At 41.1% G+C, this 17128-nt stretch overlaps 1 protein-coding gene across 7 annotated transcripts in view; it reads left to right on the top strand.

The window, feature by feature from the left end:
• The window catches only part of PLCB4 (phospholipase C beta 4), a 407599-nt gene that overhangs the window by 267022 nt on the left and 123449 nt on the right, over positions 1 to 17128 (top strand). For all 7 annotated transcript variants that reach the window (XM_078056950.1, XM_078056949.1, XM_078056943.1 and 4 more), the window contains 3 exons: positions 6593 to 6673; positions 7476 to 7535; positions 8804 to 8947. In XM_078056950.1, the coding sequence (XP_077913076.1) occupies positions 8918 to 8947 (30 nt within the window). In that variant the 5' untranslated portion in view covers positions 6593 to 6673; positions 7476 to 7535; positions 8804 to 8917. The remainder of the gene's footprint in view (positions 1 to 6592; positions 6674 to 7475; positions 7536 to 8803; positions 8948 to 17128) is intronic.

Below are 17128 nucleotides of genomic sequence, written 5' to 3'. Positions count from 1 at the left end.
TCAACTGTGGCTTTAAATGATTTACTCTTTTCTGAAAAATTTTCTTCTTACCTCTACAACTGTGTTGTCCAATATGGTAACCACTAACCACCTGTGGCTATTTAAATAAAAATGAATTAAAATTAAAAATTTACCTTTGCTGCACTAGCTACATTTCAAGTGTTTCATGGCCCCATGTGGTTCCCCTGGCTACCATGTTGGGCTGTCATCGCCAACATTTGCATCATGGAAAATCTATTGGGCAGTGTTGATCTAGTCTAAAACCATGCGGAGTTGGCAGATTTAAATGAGATCATATTTGTGAAATGTCTCGCACGATGGCCCCAAATTAAATAGTGTGCTGTTTTCTAATAACTACTACAATTTATTCAGCATTTGCCTTGTCCCAGGCACTTCGGCTTTCTCAATTTTGAGAGCCCTGGGATGTTGGTATCCATGTTCTCAATTTACAGATGGGAAAACTGAAGCTTGGTGAGGCTGGGCAGCACCACCACCAAGATTCTCCAGCAGATGCCTGCTGGGGAGGCTGGCTTTGGAACCAAGCACAGCTTCCTTTTTTTTTTTTTTTCTTTTAAAGATTTTATTTATTTGTCAGAGCGAGAGCACAAGCAGTGGGAGCAGCAGGCAGAGGGAGAAGCAGGCTCCCCGCTGAGCAAGTAGCCCAATGTGGGACTAGATCCCAGGACCTTGGAATCATGACCTGAGCTGAAAAGACTTTTAAACTTGAAACAAAGGAAAAATATTTTAATCTATGTCATATTTTTAAAGATTTTATTTATTTGAGAGATAAAGCACAAGTGGGCAGAGGGACAGAGAGGGAGGGAGAAGCAGACTTGCTGTTGAGCAGGGAGCCCGACGTGGGGTTCGATCCCAGGACCCTGAGACCATGACCTGAGCCGAAGGCAAACGCTTAACTGAGTCACCCAGGTGCCCCTAATCTTGAAAGTGACTTGAATCTTTGAAAGATAGGTCGTGATATTGAATAATATTGCAGTGGCATGCGTTAAGTGGGGAAAATAGGCTAAAAATAATGTTGAGACACACAGCTTTTAAATATACTCTATCCATGATGAAATGAGGGAAGTGCTTCGGGAAGCCCATCATGGCACAAGCCTCTCAGAGCAGGGATCCTTGAGGCAGAGAAAGTTTCTAGCTATAGTGATTCCAGCAAAAGTGATCCTTCTTGCCTCTTAAACAGCATGTCCCACCCTGGTCCCCAGCTTGTCCATAGTCTCACAAAAGGAGTTGCTGTGCCTTTCATCCTGTTTCTCCCAATGGTTTGAGGAAAGAGTGAGCTTGGCTGGAGGAGTTAACCAGTCCTTGAGCTCTAAAGTGTGACTGTGGTGAATTTTAACAAGAGTCCTGTGAGAACTGAAATTCTGAGCTCCCTGGAGGAAGTTCTGTTCTGGTTTGTTTCCTTACTAGAGAATCCCATTACCATTTGCTAACGCAAAACGAACAGATTTGCAAAAGGAGAAAGAAGCCAGCTTCCTTTGATGACCTCCCCTGCCATGCCCAAGTCTGGAGGGAAGATTTCCCTGAGAAGGGGACTGAGGATATTATTGCCTCAGCTAGGTCATGGAGCCACGACCCAAGTTGTGGTCAGTAGGTATCCGTGTGAAATTTAACACTGCTGGTAGGGAAAAAAGAATAAAGATTGTGTCTGTTACTCACCCTGAGGGTCAGGTCCTTCTACGTGTTCCTGGGAGTGGAGAGAAACAGAGAGATTGTGTTTCCATTCCTTTCAGCCGATTGCCACATACTGCTCAGATTTGTTCTCTGATTGTTATGGGTAGTTTCAACACGTTTAGTCTGCGAATGTTGTAGCCAGAGTGGACAGCATTACTGTGGGCTTCATTGGGAACCTTGTCTGTAGCATTGGTCAGAGCTTCTTGGAGCTCCCACAGAGAATTTCTCTTCTGGCAATTGTCTCTCCTAACAACCAATGTGTTTTTAATCTGTGAACTGTATGGGTTCCTGGTCAATGATATTTTTTCTCTTTTTGCTTTTGTTGCTAGGGAGCCCAGAGCCAAATTGGTATCCTCTTTTACCTATTTAGGATCTTATGACAAGGCTTTCTGGAGCTCTCTTTAATTTTGAGTTCGTTTTACTTTTCTATCTTATTTGTCTTCTCCTTGCCTACATTTCTTGTCTTGTTTTGAAAATGAGTTCTTTGAGGGGCACTCAAATAGTGCTCCTGGTCCAATGGGGATTCCCAGGAGGTGCCTCAAAGTCAAATGGATATATATGAAGTATGAAGGAGACTCGTTAATGGAAGTGAGAGGGGAAAGTCAAGGATGACTCAGTTTCCATAAATCAGTAGATACAGGTGACATTTATTGAACAAAGTCTTAATGCTGGAAAGGCTTGGAGAGAGGGTAGTGAGTAAAGCATGCAGTTATGGGCATGTTAATTTAGAGACATCTGAGTGGAGATGTCAAGGAGAGAGTAAAGTTTGGAACTCAGAGAGGACTGGGCTGCTATTATAAATTTGGGAGTCATCAAGACATAGATGGTATTGAAACCAGGGGGTTAAAGGAGATCTAGGAACATCGTGGCCATGAGAATTCTCAGAACCAAGTCCTGGAAAGCATGTAGAAGTTGAGTATAGAAGGAAAAGAGACTGAAGGAATGGTATGCAACCAAGGTTGGAGAGTGTTTCAAGAAGGAGGGAATAGTCTACCATTCAGAGATCAAATCGGATGAGAAAAAGAACATGTATGCCTCATTTGGCTGTATGAAAGCCATGGTAAACCTGGCCAAAGAAATTACAGAGGGAGACAGGAACAGAAGGCAGATGGAATTGGTCAAAGATAGTATGGAAGAGAGGTAGTAGAGGCAGTGAATATGGACAAACTTTTCAAGATATACTCTAAAGGGGATCACAGACATAAGGTAGTACGTGAAGGAGGTGGGAAGAGCTAGAACATGTGTATGCTTCCAGGAATGATCTAGTAGAGAAAGGAAAAGCTGGTGTGTGTTGGGTGGTGATGAATGGAAGACTGCAATCCTTGTGTGAGTGAAAGAGGATTGTATCCCAAGCAGAAATGGCAGAGGGCGGACGGATCTCTGTTGGGAGAAAGTATGCTTTATGGGGAGGGAAGAAGGAGAATGGTTCTCATCGGATGGGTTTTCTTTACTCAGTGAAGCACGGTAATTGCTGGGACTCAAGGAGTTTGAGAAGAAGCCATGAAATAGTCCTTTCACAGGGTCGGGAAACTTTTAAGAAAGAATTAATAAGTCTGGAAGTCATTGTTGACTCTTCGTGTGACGTTTGTGATCTCGAATGTCAACTAAAGCCCGTCAATCCAGTTCTGTGATTTTCTTCATCAAATTCAGTGATAAAATATGGATAAGATGGACTTGGTTCATCAAAAGGAATGAGATCTTGTCATTTGCAATGACGTGGATGGAACTGGAGGGTGTTATGCTGAGCGAAATAAGTCAATCAGAGAAAGACATGTATCATATGACCTCACTGATATGAGGAATTCTTAATCTCAGGAAACAAACTGAGGGTTGCTGGAGTGGTGGGGGGTGGGAGGGATGGGGTGGCTGGGTGATAGACATTGGGGAGGGTATGTGCTATGGTGAGTGCTGTGAATTGTGCAAGACTGTTGAATCACAGATCTGTACCTCTGAAACAAATAATACAATATATGTTAAAAAAAAAAAAAAGAAGAAGAAGATAGGGGAAGAATGAAGGGGGGGAAATCGGAGGGGGAGACGAACCATGAGAGACGATGGACTCTGAAAAACAAACTGAGGGTTCTAGAGGGGAGGGGGGTGGGAGGATGGGTTAGCCTGGTGATGGGTATTAAAGAAGGCACGTTCTGCATAGAGCACTGGGTGTTATACACAAACAATGAATCATGGAACACTCCATCAAAAACTAATGATGTAATGTATGGTGATTAACATAACAATAAAAATTTTTTAAGAAAAGATGGACTTGGCTCTGTGGCTAAGAAAACAGAAATGAGGCCTGGGGATTGAGGGTGTCTGTGAGGGAGTGATTGCACCATGGAAGTAAGCTAGACAAGGGCAGAAGCAAAAGGAGGGAGAGAGAAGTCTGGTGGACAGTGAGTGATTGGTAAGCTTAATGAATAGGAAGTTGTAAAGTCAAGTGGATATAGGAGAATGGGTACTGTCGAGGTAGGGACTAGAGAGATCAGGTGACGCGGTCCAAGAATGGGACGTTAGGAATTGAAATTTCAAGGTGGTGGTGATCAGCTCTGGGGGTACTTTGTAACTGACAGAGAAAGAAAGAAAAATCATTACAGTTAAGGAGGCCAAGGAACTGAAAGTTCCACCTCAAAATAAGTTGTAAAACCATTCTTATTTATCATGTAGATTTCATGGATCATTTCAAATCCTTATTTGGAAAAGGAGAGGGTGCACATAAATAGATAATAAAAATGGTAGCTGATTCATTGTGGGTCTACTCTGTAAATACCCTTCTAGGACAGACTTTTGAATGTTATGCACCAGAATTTTGTACTACCATTAAGATACTGCAGGAAATATTCTAAAATGTGTTAATTCTCATATTTTAATTAGTTAGTGATTCTTGTTTTTCTATCAGTAATAATAACAAGACTCCCTGTGGCCTTTTGGTCAAGTTTAATACCTTTTGCATGGCATACAACACCCTTCTGTTCTAGCCCTAATTATGGGTCCAGTCTCATCTGCTGCTATTCCGTTGAGATGTTCTAACCACACCAATTCCTCAGAACTTCCCAGTATCAGGTCAGGTGTACATGTCCTTGCAAATGCTGTTCCTTCTGCTCAGCATGCTGCTTCACCTGGATAACTCCTACCTATCTAGAGTGTAAGCTCCTGGGTCAAGCCTTTTCAAAAAAGTTGAACCATTCCAAAGTGCCATCTTTGTGGGTCAAATATTGGCAATGTCATGTTGTTAGTAATTTGTTATCACAAATGTAAGTTTGAGCCATACATTACTGATAGTAGCTACCACTTGCTGAATTGTAACTGTGTGCCAAGCACTTTACATTTATCAACTCACTTAATTGCTACAAGCCTGAAAGGTGTGTGTAAATACCTCTGTTTATTAGATAAGGATTATGAGACTTAGAAAGGGCCTTTCTAGGAGATGATAAAAAATAAATGGCAGAACTGGGTTTTGATTCCAAAGGCAAAGGTCATACCATGCCCCCATTCTTTCTATTTTTCATTGCTATGTCTGCAGTGCTTAGCATGTGTCTGGTACACAGTTGAAAATGTATGATATTCTTCACCTATCAGAAGACTACCCAAACAAATTTGAAGGCTGGCTTTGTTCAAGGCCCCTGGGACTCTAAATTCTGACACCTTCTGGTGGCCCAGTCTCTTGACATTGGCTTTACCTTGATGAATGTTGCTGTTTCCCTGAAATTTAGAAAGATATGTTTTGATGGGTGAAATTCAGAGTATGAACTACCCTTAAAGTCATAATCCTATAATCACTCTTTGTTTTAAGTCACTGCCCTGATCCACATGTGGATCCCTATTGGAACCTGCAGACAGGTTCCCTATTGTTGGCCCTGTAATTATCGAGGAGGACAACTTCTTTACGTCATGAGAAGGATATGTGGTGCCAAGGCTTGGTGCAATACAGACAGAGGGCAAAGGGTATCTGGGTTCATTTCCTGAATACTCTTTTTCTTTCACTGATACAGAATTTACCTGGTGCTCATAAGCACAATGGTACTTTCTTTCTAAAGACCAGAAATCTTTCGGCAAGTACAGCATAGCATTCCTGAATCCCTGCATGTGGAGCCTAAAATTCCTTCTTGATTCAAATTTTGATTCTCTAAGTTTCAACAGAGTTTCTGGTGTCCAAGGCCACTGCAGTAGTTCTCATACTTTAGCGTGCATTAGAATCACCTGGAGGGGTTGTTGGAATGCAGATTTCTGGGCCCTGCTCCCAGAGACTCTGGTTCGGTCCATCTGGGCTGGAGCCTTAGACTCTGCAGTTCAATCAAGCTCCCAGATGATGTTGATACTGCTGGTCCAAGGACTACACTTTGCCTAGGTCAAAGTCCTGCTCAAGTCCTGGTTTAGAGGATACCACATGAAGTTGGATGTAAAAGCAAAAATCTCAGAAATTTTCTCAGTAAACATCTGAATGCTGAATGATGTAGACAAAAAAAAAAAAAAAAAATCAATGATTTAAAAAAAATTATTTCCCGATTTTTTACATTATATTAAATACAGACAACAATTGCTCTTTTGTGGAGGGAGACCAGTTGGCTGGAATCTGGGAGTCCTTCTTCCTTCCCTGAGCTCATCTCAGGTCTTAGAGAAACTTTCTTCTCTATGACCTACAGGACATCAGTGTGTTTTGTCCTTAAAGCTACTCTAGAGGGAGATGCTGCATAAAGTTGATCACTCTTTCAATACAAAAGTGAATGCAAAGAGTTTTCAAGATGAAAATATTCCATAATGTAATAGAAAATACGGTCATTAGATTTAGGATGCAAAAGGGTGATTTCTCATTTTCCCTCGTTTAGATGCTTAAAAGATATTTGCATTTTTATTAGATTCAAAAATGGGGCTGAGTCACACAGATCAACACATTTCTTTTTAACAGGAATCCTTTGTGTTTGAACCCAACTGCCTCTTCAAAGTGGATGAATTTGGCTTCTTTCTGACCTGGAGGAGTGAAGGCAAGGTAGGGCACAGGAACTGCAAGTTGTTCTTTCCTGCTCTCTGATTTAAACCATTATATTTCTCAATAAGTAGGCAGAAGGCCTCTTAAGGACATGGACCCCTACGCTTACTTATTTATTCAAGATTTTAAAAACGTTCTTCCATATGGCAGGCATTGGGGATACTACCCTAGTCCTCATAGATTCCAGTCTAGGAGAAAAGCAGACATTAAAAAAAAAAAAAAAAAAGGTACAAGTCATTGAGTGTTGTGAAAGAGAAGGTCAGGTTGTTACAAGAGTTTAAAACAGGCAGATCTGATTTAATCTTGGGAATTAGGAAGGTTTTCTAGAAGAAGAGAGTTTCAAGTTGAGTCTCAAAGGTGCATTAAGAGCATGTTCATCTTGTTACACCCTGGGACTTCACTCAATACACAGCACAGTGCACACATTAAATGAATCTTTGAACTGAATTTAAGGAAATAGAATTGGAATTCTATAGAAGTATTGTACCCACTTAAAATTAACACACACACGTGTTTAATGCTATACATACTCCAGTAACAGTATTATATGCATAAAGATAACAACACTTTGTAAACATAAATAATTTTTCAGACCTGCATCCGTATAGACAAGTATATTTGAAATGGAAAGTATGGGGTCTTCACTATTTCTGATTGTCGGGTATTTCGATGACTGTCTTTTGTTTTTCGCTCCCTCTCTACCTTACTATCATTGACATTGCCTTCAGAATCGCGTAACTCGTCCGTGCCATAGGTCTGGCAAGATTTCAGCTCACTGCTGTATTATATTCTCTCTTTTCAGGAAGGACAAGTGCTAGAATGCTCCCTCATCAACAGTATTCGATTGGGAGCCACCCCCAAGGTACCTGTGATTGGTGTTGGCTTTTCTTCTAAACACAGATTTACTTAAGTTGGAAAAGGGTTCTGGAATGTTATTTAACCCTTTACTGCCCCAAACGCCATCAGCTGGGAATGAAGGGCACATGGTTTAGAAATCTTTTCATCTATATCCATTGGGTGGTTTGGGTTGCATTATGTTTAGTTATATTAGAAGCGTTATTCACCTTTCAAAGAGAAGGTGCTTGCATGATACCTCCATCAAAGAAACAGTTTCCTTAACTCAGAAATTAATTCATCAAGGCCCCCCCTCCCTCTTCTGCCATTTTTTTTAAGCAAACAGTGAGTCGCTTCTGGTCTGTGGTTGATGTGGAAATTTAAATGGCATGGTTAATTCCGTATTTGTGCACCTGTGCACGCAGACAGCAGCTCACCTTGGAGGCTTCGTTTGCCTCTGAGAGAAAAAGATGACAGAGCATATAAATCCATCTTCTTCACAGTGATTGACTTGTTTGAATAAGAAGCTGTTTGCATAGTGGTGCTAGGAATTTAGAAGCTGCCTTTTTTTCTAGAATATTAAAGCACAGTATTTATTCCCTTTTTCATAATAGCCCTGCAGGTTTTTAGATGTTGAAAAACAAAATTACGTGCCTCATTTTGTTTCTGTGTGTCTTTTTCAAAGCTGTCCTCTTTTATGTTAGTTAAAATTTCTGCGTAACCATGTTGGCATTTCCTCCTGAGTTCTTTCGGAGGACAAAGATGCTATTTTATGTGCTAATTAGGGTAGACTTACACTCTCTTCATTCCAAATGAAGATGCCATGGCTTCTAAGAGATGAACATACTCACTCTTTGTGTCCAGGCTACTCGACTCAATCTTATTTTTTAATAACCCTTGGTTGCTGGCTGTGGCAATGCCTATGTTTATTTGCATGAGACGTCAGTGACTGTCCTCTGCTCAAAGACCCCTTTGATCTTTGTGGGCCCAAGCAGGTCCCGGTCAGAGCCTTTCCATCATCCAGGTCCTCTGATAATTACAACCAAGAACCTAAAGAAAGACCCTCATACCTAGTTTTCTCAATTAATGATATTAGAATACTTTTCCTACCAAATGAGTTCAAGTAGTGTGTAGTGTTACAAGTTTTACTTCTACACGTTTTAGAATAATGCTAGATATCAGGGCATTTTTAGATGGAGAACATTTGTCCTTCTGTGTATTTTTACATCAAATGAGCATGTTCCCTCCATGCTCTGTGATCTAACAATTTTTCCCTATTTGTATACTCCTATACAGGATCCCAAAATCCTCGCCGCTCTTGAAGCTGTTGGAAAGTCAGAGAACGATCTGGAAGGGCGGATAGTTTGTGTCTGCAGTGGCACAGATCTGGTGAACATCAGTTTCACGTACATGGTGGCTGAAAATCCAGAAGTAACTAAGGTAGCCTCAGTGAAAAAAACCTCCCTTCCCTTTCCCCCGTATGTATATATGTGGTATGTATGTTATATATAATTTTGTTTTCTATATTAAAGTTGTATAGTAATAATTTTAATTTAAAATTTTAAAAATATATATTTCTATTGCTAGCTGTAATGTGGTATAGAAAATTCAGCAAGCACAGTACTCTTTTAGTGTATCACTTAAGTATACCAAGAATCCAAGCACTTCTGTGGATATGTTGTAGGAGAAACTAGCCCAGCACCTGTCACACTAGAATGTGCACAGGAATCACCTGGGGTTTTGTTAAAATGCACATTGTGATTCAATAGGTCTGAGATGAGGACAAAATTCTCCCTCACGGGTTCCTAGCTGATACCGATCCTGCTGGTCTGAGAACCACAGTTTGAATAGCAAGGGGCTAGATTAGCATTGCCCAGTAGAAATTTAAATCAAGCCACAGATATCATTTAAATTTTCCTGGCAGGCACATTTAAAAAGTAAGAAGGAACAGGTGAAATTAATTTCGATAAAACAGTTTGTTCAACACGATATACCCAAAATACTGTCATTTTAACTTAAAATCAATATAAAATTTATTAATGACATTTTACCTTCTTTTTATACCAAGTCTTCAAGATCTGATGTGTGTTTTCAATTCAGCCTAGCCATATCTGAAGTGCTCAATAGCTGCATATGGCTGACAGCTACTATATTGGACAGCACAGGTCTAGATGGTAAAGATATCCAAGCCCTGCCCCCACCCCTATAAGTTATTAGAGTATTGGGTCATGATCTGTCTTTTAATACCATACCCAGCATACCATTGCCCTGGCAAGTGAGTCTCAAAGAGGTTTTGGCCAAAGCAGAAAGCCTCAAACATAAATCACTTTTCTGCAAGTCATTTGTTTTCGGGGTGATTTTACCTCTGAACAGAGCTCTCGGTATCTTTCTGTAATAGGTGTGGGGAGGCCTGAGCCTTGATTCTCCCATTGCAGAGACCTCGGTGTGGGGGCTATGGGAGGCATTTCGTTTTCCCATTTAATTCTACCAGAAGAAACTAAGTGTAGGGTTGAATGAGAAAGTCATCATTGCAGATCCCGGGTTTTAGAGCCAGGCAGGCACGTACAGATAAGATCATCTGACAAAACTTGACCCTGGACCAGAGCTAACTGGTGACAAGTGAGTTCTTCAGACTCTGAGACCCTCTAGGCTCTTTACCCCCACTCACAAAGTATGATCCACCTTCTAGCAGCACAGCCTCACCTCGGAGCTCCTTACACCTTAGAGTCTCAGGTCCACCCAGACCTACAGATCCAGAATCTTCATTATTTTAACAAGACCCCTCCCGCTCCCTGCTACAGATGACGCAGACAGGCAGTCAAGTCTGAGCAGCTCCTGGACTTAGGGTTTGGAGCCAGGACTGGATACTCCACATTACAGGGGACGCTTTGTTTCTGTCTCGTGGTGGTTTTATTGGTTTTATGCTCTTGTTCCAGGTTACCTCACTTTGGGAGAATAGAGATTGCAAAGCCTTCAAGTTCTTCTATTATTTTGCTTAGAGCTATGCCAGTTTGAATGGTTCCTTGAACCCTGCTGATCTGAACGTGTATTATTCCTGCTTTTTGTACTTCACGCCTGCATCTTTGCTACAGAGGTCTTTTTTAGTGGTTATTTGCCATAGCAACATTTCAATCCCAGAAGACCATGCTGACCACTCATAAAGAAGAGGCTTCATTAATCAGATACAGATGTTGAGCTGCCCCAAATTTTGCAAAAAGACTGTTCTGTAGACCTGTATCTTCTGGCTTTTGTCAGCTCGTCATATTACAAGCAGTATGAGTCGGTATAGGCTTGGGCTTTGGGACCAGGTTGCCTGGGCTCAAATCCTTGCTCTTCCACTAGCAGCTGTGTGACTTAGACAGACAACTTACCTCTCTGTGCCTCATTTCCTTCATCTGTGAAATGGGAATAATACCAAAGTATCTGCTGTTAGGAGTGTCATGAGGATTGCATGAGTTACCTACATAGAAAGTGCTTAATGCACTGTCACCCACTGAAAGCCTTGGATGAGTGTTAGCCCTGATGATCCCGGGGTCACAGAATATTAGGGCAGGAAATGGAGTTTAGGAAGCACTTCCTACGACATCATTTTTCAGATGAGGAGAATGAGGCCAAAGAGTTAAAAACAAAAACAAAAAACCTCACCTAAGACTACACAGCAGGCTAGACCAGAATCTGGCCTCACACTCAGGCTTTCTGATATCCCATGTGATATTCCTGACCACCCCACCTGATGCCCTGAGCAAGTACAGTCCTGGAAAGATGGCTCAAACCAGTAAATCCCATAATATTTTTGCTTTCCTTGGTTTGATCGCTCTCAATCATAGTCCATTTCATTTAAGAACCATATTCCAAAACCTTAACTCTGGTGTGCATGTGCTTAAAGTTAAGATTTAGGGTTCTTTTCCTAGTAGCATTTTTTTTTTTTTCACCATCACGGTATTCTTTATTTTATTTTATTATGTTGTGTTAGTCACCATACAATACATCATTAGTTTTTGATGTAGTGATCCACGATCCATTGTTTTCGTATAACACCCAGTGCTCCATGCAGTACGTGCCCTCCTTAATACCCATCACCGGGCTAACCAATCCCCTCTCCCCTCTAAAACCCTGTTTGTTTCTCAGGTCCCTAGTCTCTCATGGTTCATCTCTCCCTCCAATTCCCCCCGCCCATTTTTCCCTTCGTTCTCCTAATGTCCTCCATGTTATTCCTTATGTTCCACAAATAAGTGAAACCATATGATAATTGACTTTCTCTGCTTGACTTATTTCGCTTAGCATAATCTCCTCCAGTCCCATCCATGTTGATGTAAAAGTTGGGTATTCATCTTTTCTGATGGCTGAGTAATATTCCATTGTATATACGGACCACATCTTCTTTATCCATTCATCTGTTGAAGGGCATCTCGGCTCTTTCCACAGTTTCGCTATTGCGGACATTGCTGCTATGAACACTGCGGTGCATATGGCCCTTCTTTTCACTACATCTGTGTCTTTGGGGTAAATACCCAGCAGTGCAATTGCTGGGTCATAGGGTAGCTCTATTTTTAAATTTTTGAGGAACCTCCACACTGTTTTCCAAAGTGGCTGTACCAACTTGCATTCCCACCAACAGTGTAAGAGGGTTCCCCTTTCTCCACAACCTCTCCAACATTTGTTGTTTCTTTCCCTGTCCATTTTGGCCATTGTAACTGGTGTAAGGTGGTATCTCAGTGTGGTTTTGATTTGGATTTCCCTGATGGCTAATGATGATGAACATTTTTCCATGTGTCTGTTAGCCATTTGTATGTCTTCTTCAGAGAAGTGTCTGTTCATCTCTTCTGCCCACTTTTTGACTTGATTATTTGTTTTTTGGGTGTTGAGTTTGAGAAGTTCTTTATAGATCTTGGATACCAGCCCTTTATCTGTAGTGTCATTTGCAAATATCTTCTCCCATTCTGTGGGTTGCCTCTTTGTTTTGTTGACTGTTTCCTTTGCTGTGCAAAAGATTTTTATCTTGTTGAAGTCCCAAAAGTTCATTTTTGCTTTTGTTTCGCTAGCTTTTGGAGATGTATCTTGAAAGAAGTTGCTGTGGCTGATGTCAAAGAGGTTACTGCCTATGTTCTCCTCTAGGATTTTGATGGATTCCTGTCTCACATTGAGGTCTTTCATCCACTTTGAGTTTATCTTTGTGAATGGTGTTAGAGAATGGTCGAGTTTCATTCTTCTGCATGTGGCTGTCCAATTTTCCCAGCACCATTTATTGAAGAGACTGTCTTTTTTCCATTGCATGTTTTTTCCTGCTTTGTCAAAGATTATTTGACCATAGAGTTGAGGGTCCATATCTGGGTTCTCTATTCTGTTCCATTGGTCTGTATGTCTGTTTTTGTGCCAGTACCATGCTGTCTTGGTGATCACAGCTTTGTAATATAGCTTGAAATCGGGCAACGTGATGCCCCCAGCTTTGTTTTTCTTTTTCAACATCTCCTTGGCGATTCGGGGTCTTTCCTGATTCCATACAAATTTTAGGATTGTTTGTTCCAGCACTTTGAAAATGTCATTGGAATTTTGATCGGGATGGCATTGAAGGTATAGATTGCTCTGGGTAGCATAGACATTTTAACAATGTTTTTTTTTCCGATCCATGAGCATGGAATATTTTTCCATCTTTTTGTGTCTTCTTCAATTTCTTTCATGAGTGTTTTGTAGTTCCTAGAGTATAGATCCTTTACCTCTTTGGTTAGGTTTATTCCGAGGTATCTTATGGTTTTTGGTGCTATTGTAAATGGAATCGTTTCTTTAATTTCTCTTTCTACAGTTGCGTTGTTAGTGTATAAGAAAGCGACTGATTTCTGTGCATTGATTTTGTATCCTGCCACATTACTGAATTGCTGTACGAGTTCTAGTAATTTGGGGGTGGAGTCTTTTGGGTTTTCTACATAAAGTATCATGTCATCTGCAAAAAGAGAGAGTTTGACTTCTTCTTTGCCCATTTGAATACCTTTTATTTCTTTTTGTTGTCTGATTGCTGTTGCTAGGACTTCTGGTACTATGTTGAACAACAGTGGTGAGAGTGGGCGCCCTTGATGTGTTCCTGATCTTAAGGGAAAGGCTCAGCTTTTCCCCATTGAGGATGATATTTGCTGTGGGTTTTTCATAGATGGATTTTATGAGCTTGAGGAATGTTCCCTCTATCCCTATACTCTGGAGAGTTTTAATCAGGAAAGGATGTTGGATTTTGTCAAATGCTTTTTCTGCATCAATTGAGAGGACCATATGGTTCTTCTCCCTCCTCTTATTAATGTGTTCTATCACATTGATTGATTTGTGAATGTTGAACCACCCTTGCATCCCGGGGATAAATCCCAGTTGGTCGTGGTGGATGATCCTTTTAATGTGTTGTTGGATCCCATTAGCTAGGATTTTGTTGAGGATTTTGGAATCCATATTCATCAGGGATATCGGTCTGAAATTCTCCTTTTAGATGGGGCACAAGGCAACAAGAAAATCAACAAAATCCTAGTAGCATTTCCACTGAAGTTTTGACTCGTGGAGAAGGAGATATTGAAAGAACTTGTTAATGGAGTATACGTATATGTGGATAATTTTGCCTACTTCCTGATTTCAAAACTTAACTGTGCTAATTCATATCCTAATACTCCCTCCAGCACTGACAATATTTTCTGTCACTACCATTTTATTCCTATTCCTCTGTATGTGTTCGTATCCCCAGCAGAACACACAAGCCATCGAGGTGAGAGGATTTATACAGAATACACAGAGATGCAATGGCCTCGGGTCAGAATGATGGCAGAATTCACAAATTACATCAGATCTGGTGAGAAATGCGGAGACGGCCCAGTGTCCCTGAAATGGCATTTGTGACTCTGTGGTACCACTCAAGCCTATGAGCCTAGAGTCATGGTACCACAGGATAAGCTAACTGCCCTTCTCTTCCTTCCCTGTGCTCCTGGTCCATTTATCACAAGAATCAGTTAAAGCAAGTCATCAGTTTCTTAAATAACACATGCAGACCTTAAACACTTGATTTTAACTAGAAGCATATAAATGGGATTCAGGTGTTGGCCAGTCTTTTACGGTCAGGGATGAAGTATTTTAATGAAGTATGGGTCTGTGGATTGGGGTCGAGGGAGTTTTTGCCTTTATCTGACCTGTGACGCATTGTCGCAAATATCCAGTTTGGTTGCATTGAAGTGGAAGTGAGGCTTTTAAAGACACCCGTGGAGCAATGGGAGGGCAGAATCCTACAATTTTATGACTTCTTTCCCTAATCCCAGAGTTGTCATTTTCACTCAGTTTGAGAAAAAACACGTGGTGCAACTTGCCTTTAAAGTTATCTTTCTAAAATATCCAACTTAGAGAAACAACAATCCTCTTTCTTTCCACGAACATATCTCATTGGTTCGTATAATTTTTATTTCTTTATAGATTTATCTATTAGAGAGAGAGAGAGAGAGAGCACGAGTGGGGGAGGGGCAGAGGCAGAGGGAGACAGACTCCCCGTTGAACAAGGAGCCTGATGTGGGGCTTCCAGGACCCCAAGATCATGACCTGAACAGAAATCCGGAGTCAGACACTTAACTAACCGAACCACCCAGGCGCCCCGGTTCATATAATTTTTAAATTACAACAAACAGGTTTGGTAACAAACATAAGTAACTCATAGTAAGCATGCAAAGTAAGGACAAAGGGTCCAACATACTGGACAGTAGCTTACTAACTGTGAGAGTTTAGCATTCCCTGTGTGGTCAGAGGGTTTTGCTTGTTTTATGAACATCTGACAAGTACTAGTCTGACCAGTGAGAGAGAAATTGAGAGAGTTTCTAGTATAGAACTTGCTTAGGAGGGGGCGCCTGGGTGGCTCAGTTGGTTGGGCGACTGCCTTCAGCTCGGGTCATGATCTTGGAGTCCCTGGATCGAGTCCCGCATCGGGCTCCCTGCTCGGCAGGGAGTCTGCTTCTCCCTCTGACCCTCCCCCCTCGCATGTGCTCTCTCTCATTCTCTCTCTCTCAAATAAATAAATAAAATCTTTAAAAAAAAAAAAAAAGAACTTGCTTAGGAGTATTTATCCTATGAGATTCTTGAGTCTGTTCTTAATTCCTGGGCTCTTACAACACTTAGGACCTGCCCATTCTGGGGGGAAAAAACAAAACAAAACACCACTTTACCAAACCTTTCATCCAGGCAAATGGGCCAACTTTCAGCTTTGTGTACTCTCCATGGAGAACCAGGTTTCACACGGAGGAGGAAACTTTCCTGACTTTGAACAAGCCATTTCATTTTCTTTGTTCTTCCTGTTCCCCATGGGGTTCTCTATTATTTTTTTTCTTTTTATTTCAAGTGGGTTTTTTAAGAGTCAATACAATTTTACATAGTATCTGAGTTTCTCAGAGTTGAGGTTTCAAATTAATATGAAATATTGTCCAGTACACATGACTGCGAAAATAGGTGCTTTTCTTCAATAAAAGAGGACACAGGTATATCAAAAAACATTTTTGTAGCTCAGCTTGTATTTTTCTCCAGCTGCCTTCTCTGCTTAAAGAGTTAAGAGCTTGCCTTGCGGCTGTACCTCTTTGGAAGATTTGATCTCAGTTCTGTGTTCGTTCTCCCCTACAAAATAAATGTCAAATGGTATTGTAAACTTACGTCCAAATCTAGACCCTTCACCCACTGTCCACACCAGCTGCTGAGACCATGGATGCCTTCCTTGTCTCCCTCATCAGTCCATTACAAACACACACCCTTGTCTCAAGAATCTAGCTGCTTCTCACCACTGCTATCAGTACAGTGTGATCCAAGCCAGTATCCTGTCTCCCCTCGTTGGATTCTCTGCCTTGGCCTTGCCCCTTTGAATCTATTCTCAAAATAGCAGCTGGAGGGATGCTTTTAAAATGTGATTCAGATCATGTCACTCTAAGACTAACAAGGCCCTGCAAGAAACCACCCGTACTTTCTTTCCCTTTCCCCCCTTTCCTCTTTTGGGTTTCCCTCCAGCTCCAGGGACTTTGCATTTGCTGTTCCTTCTACCCGGAACACACTCTTCCCCTAGTTACATGCACTGCTTTCTCGCTCAAGTTTCTCATATCTCTGCAGGAATATCACCTCAGCTCCCCATCTTGCCACCCCATGGCTCTCCCTCACTCCTTATCCTGCTGTATTGTCTTCATAGCATTGATCTCTATTTATATACCATTTATTCATTTAGTCCCTTCCTCTGCTGACGTGAGGGCAATGTCCTGTTCCTCATGCATCTCCAATGTCTAGACTGGTCAATGCCCAACCTTTAGTAGGTGCTCAGTAAATACCCACTTTACTGAGGTCTTTCTATTGACAGAATCGGTAAATTCTAACCCGGGTGATCAATATGTATAACCCCTCTTGCTATACGCCTCCAGTTTTTTTTTTTTTTTTTTCCTTTAAACAATACGCTTTTATTTGGATTTCTCTATAACAAGTATTTTTAATGCAAGGTATTTTTTTAGGGTTTTTTGTTTTTTTGGTTTTATTTTTTATTTTTATTATGTTCAGTTCCAGTTTTGTACAGTTTAGCTCTAAGAAAAGTTAGGAAAATGCTCTTTAGACCAGAAGCCTGAGAAAATGTGATGCATTGATAGTCCA

Source organism: Halichoerus grypus, chromosome 10, assembly GCF_964656455.1.
Source record: "Halichoerus grypus chromosome 10, mHalGry1.hap1.1, whole genome shotgun sequence".
Taxonomy (NCBI): Eukaryota; Metazoa; Chordata; class Mammalia; order Carnivora; family Phocidae; genus Halichoerus; species Halichoerus grypus.
The sequence above is the reverse complement of the archived record's forward strand: the minus strand, read 5'-3'. Positions and strand labels throughout refer to the sequence as shown.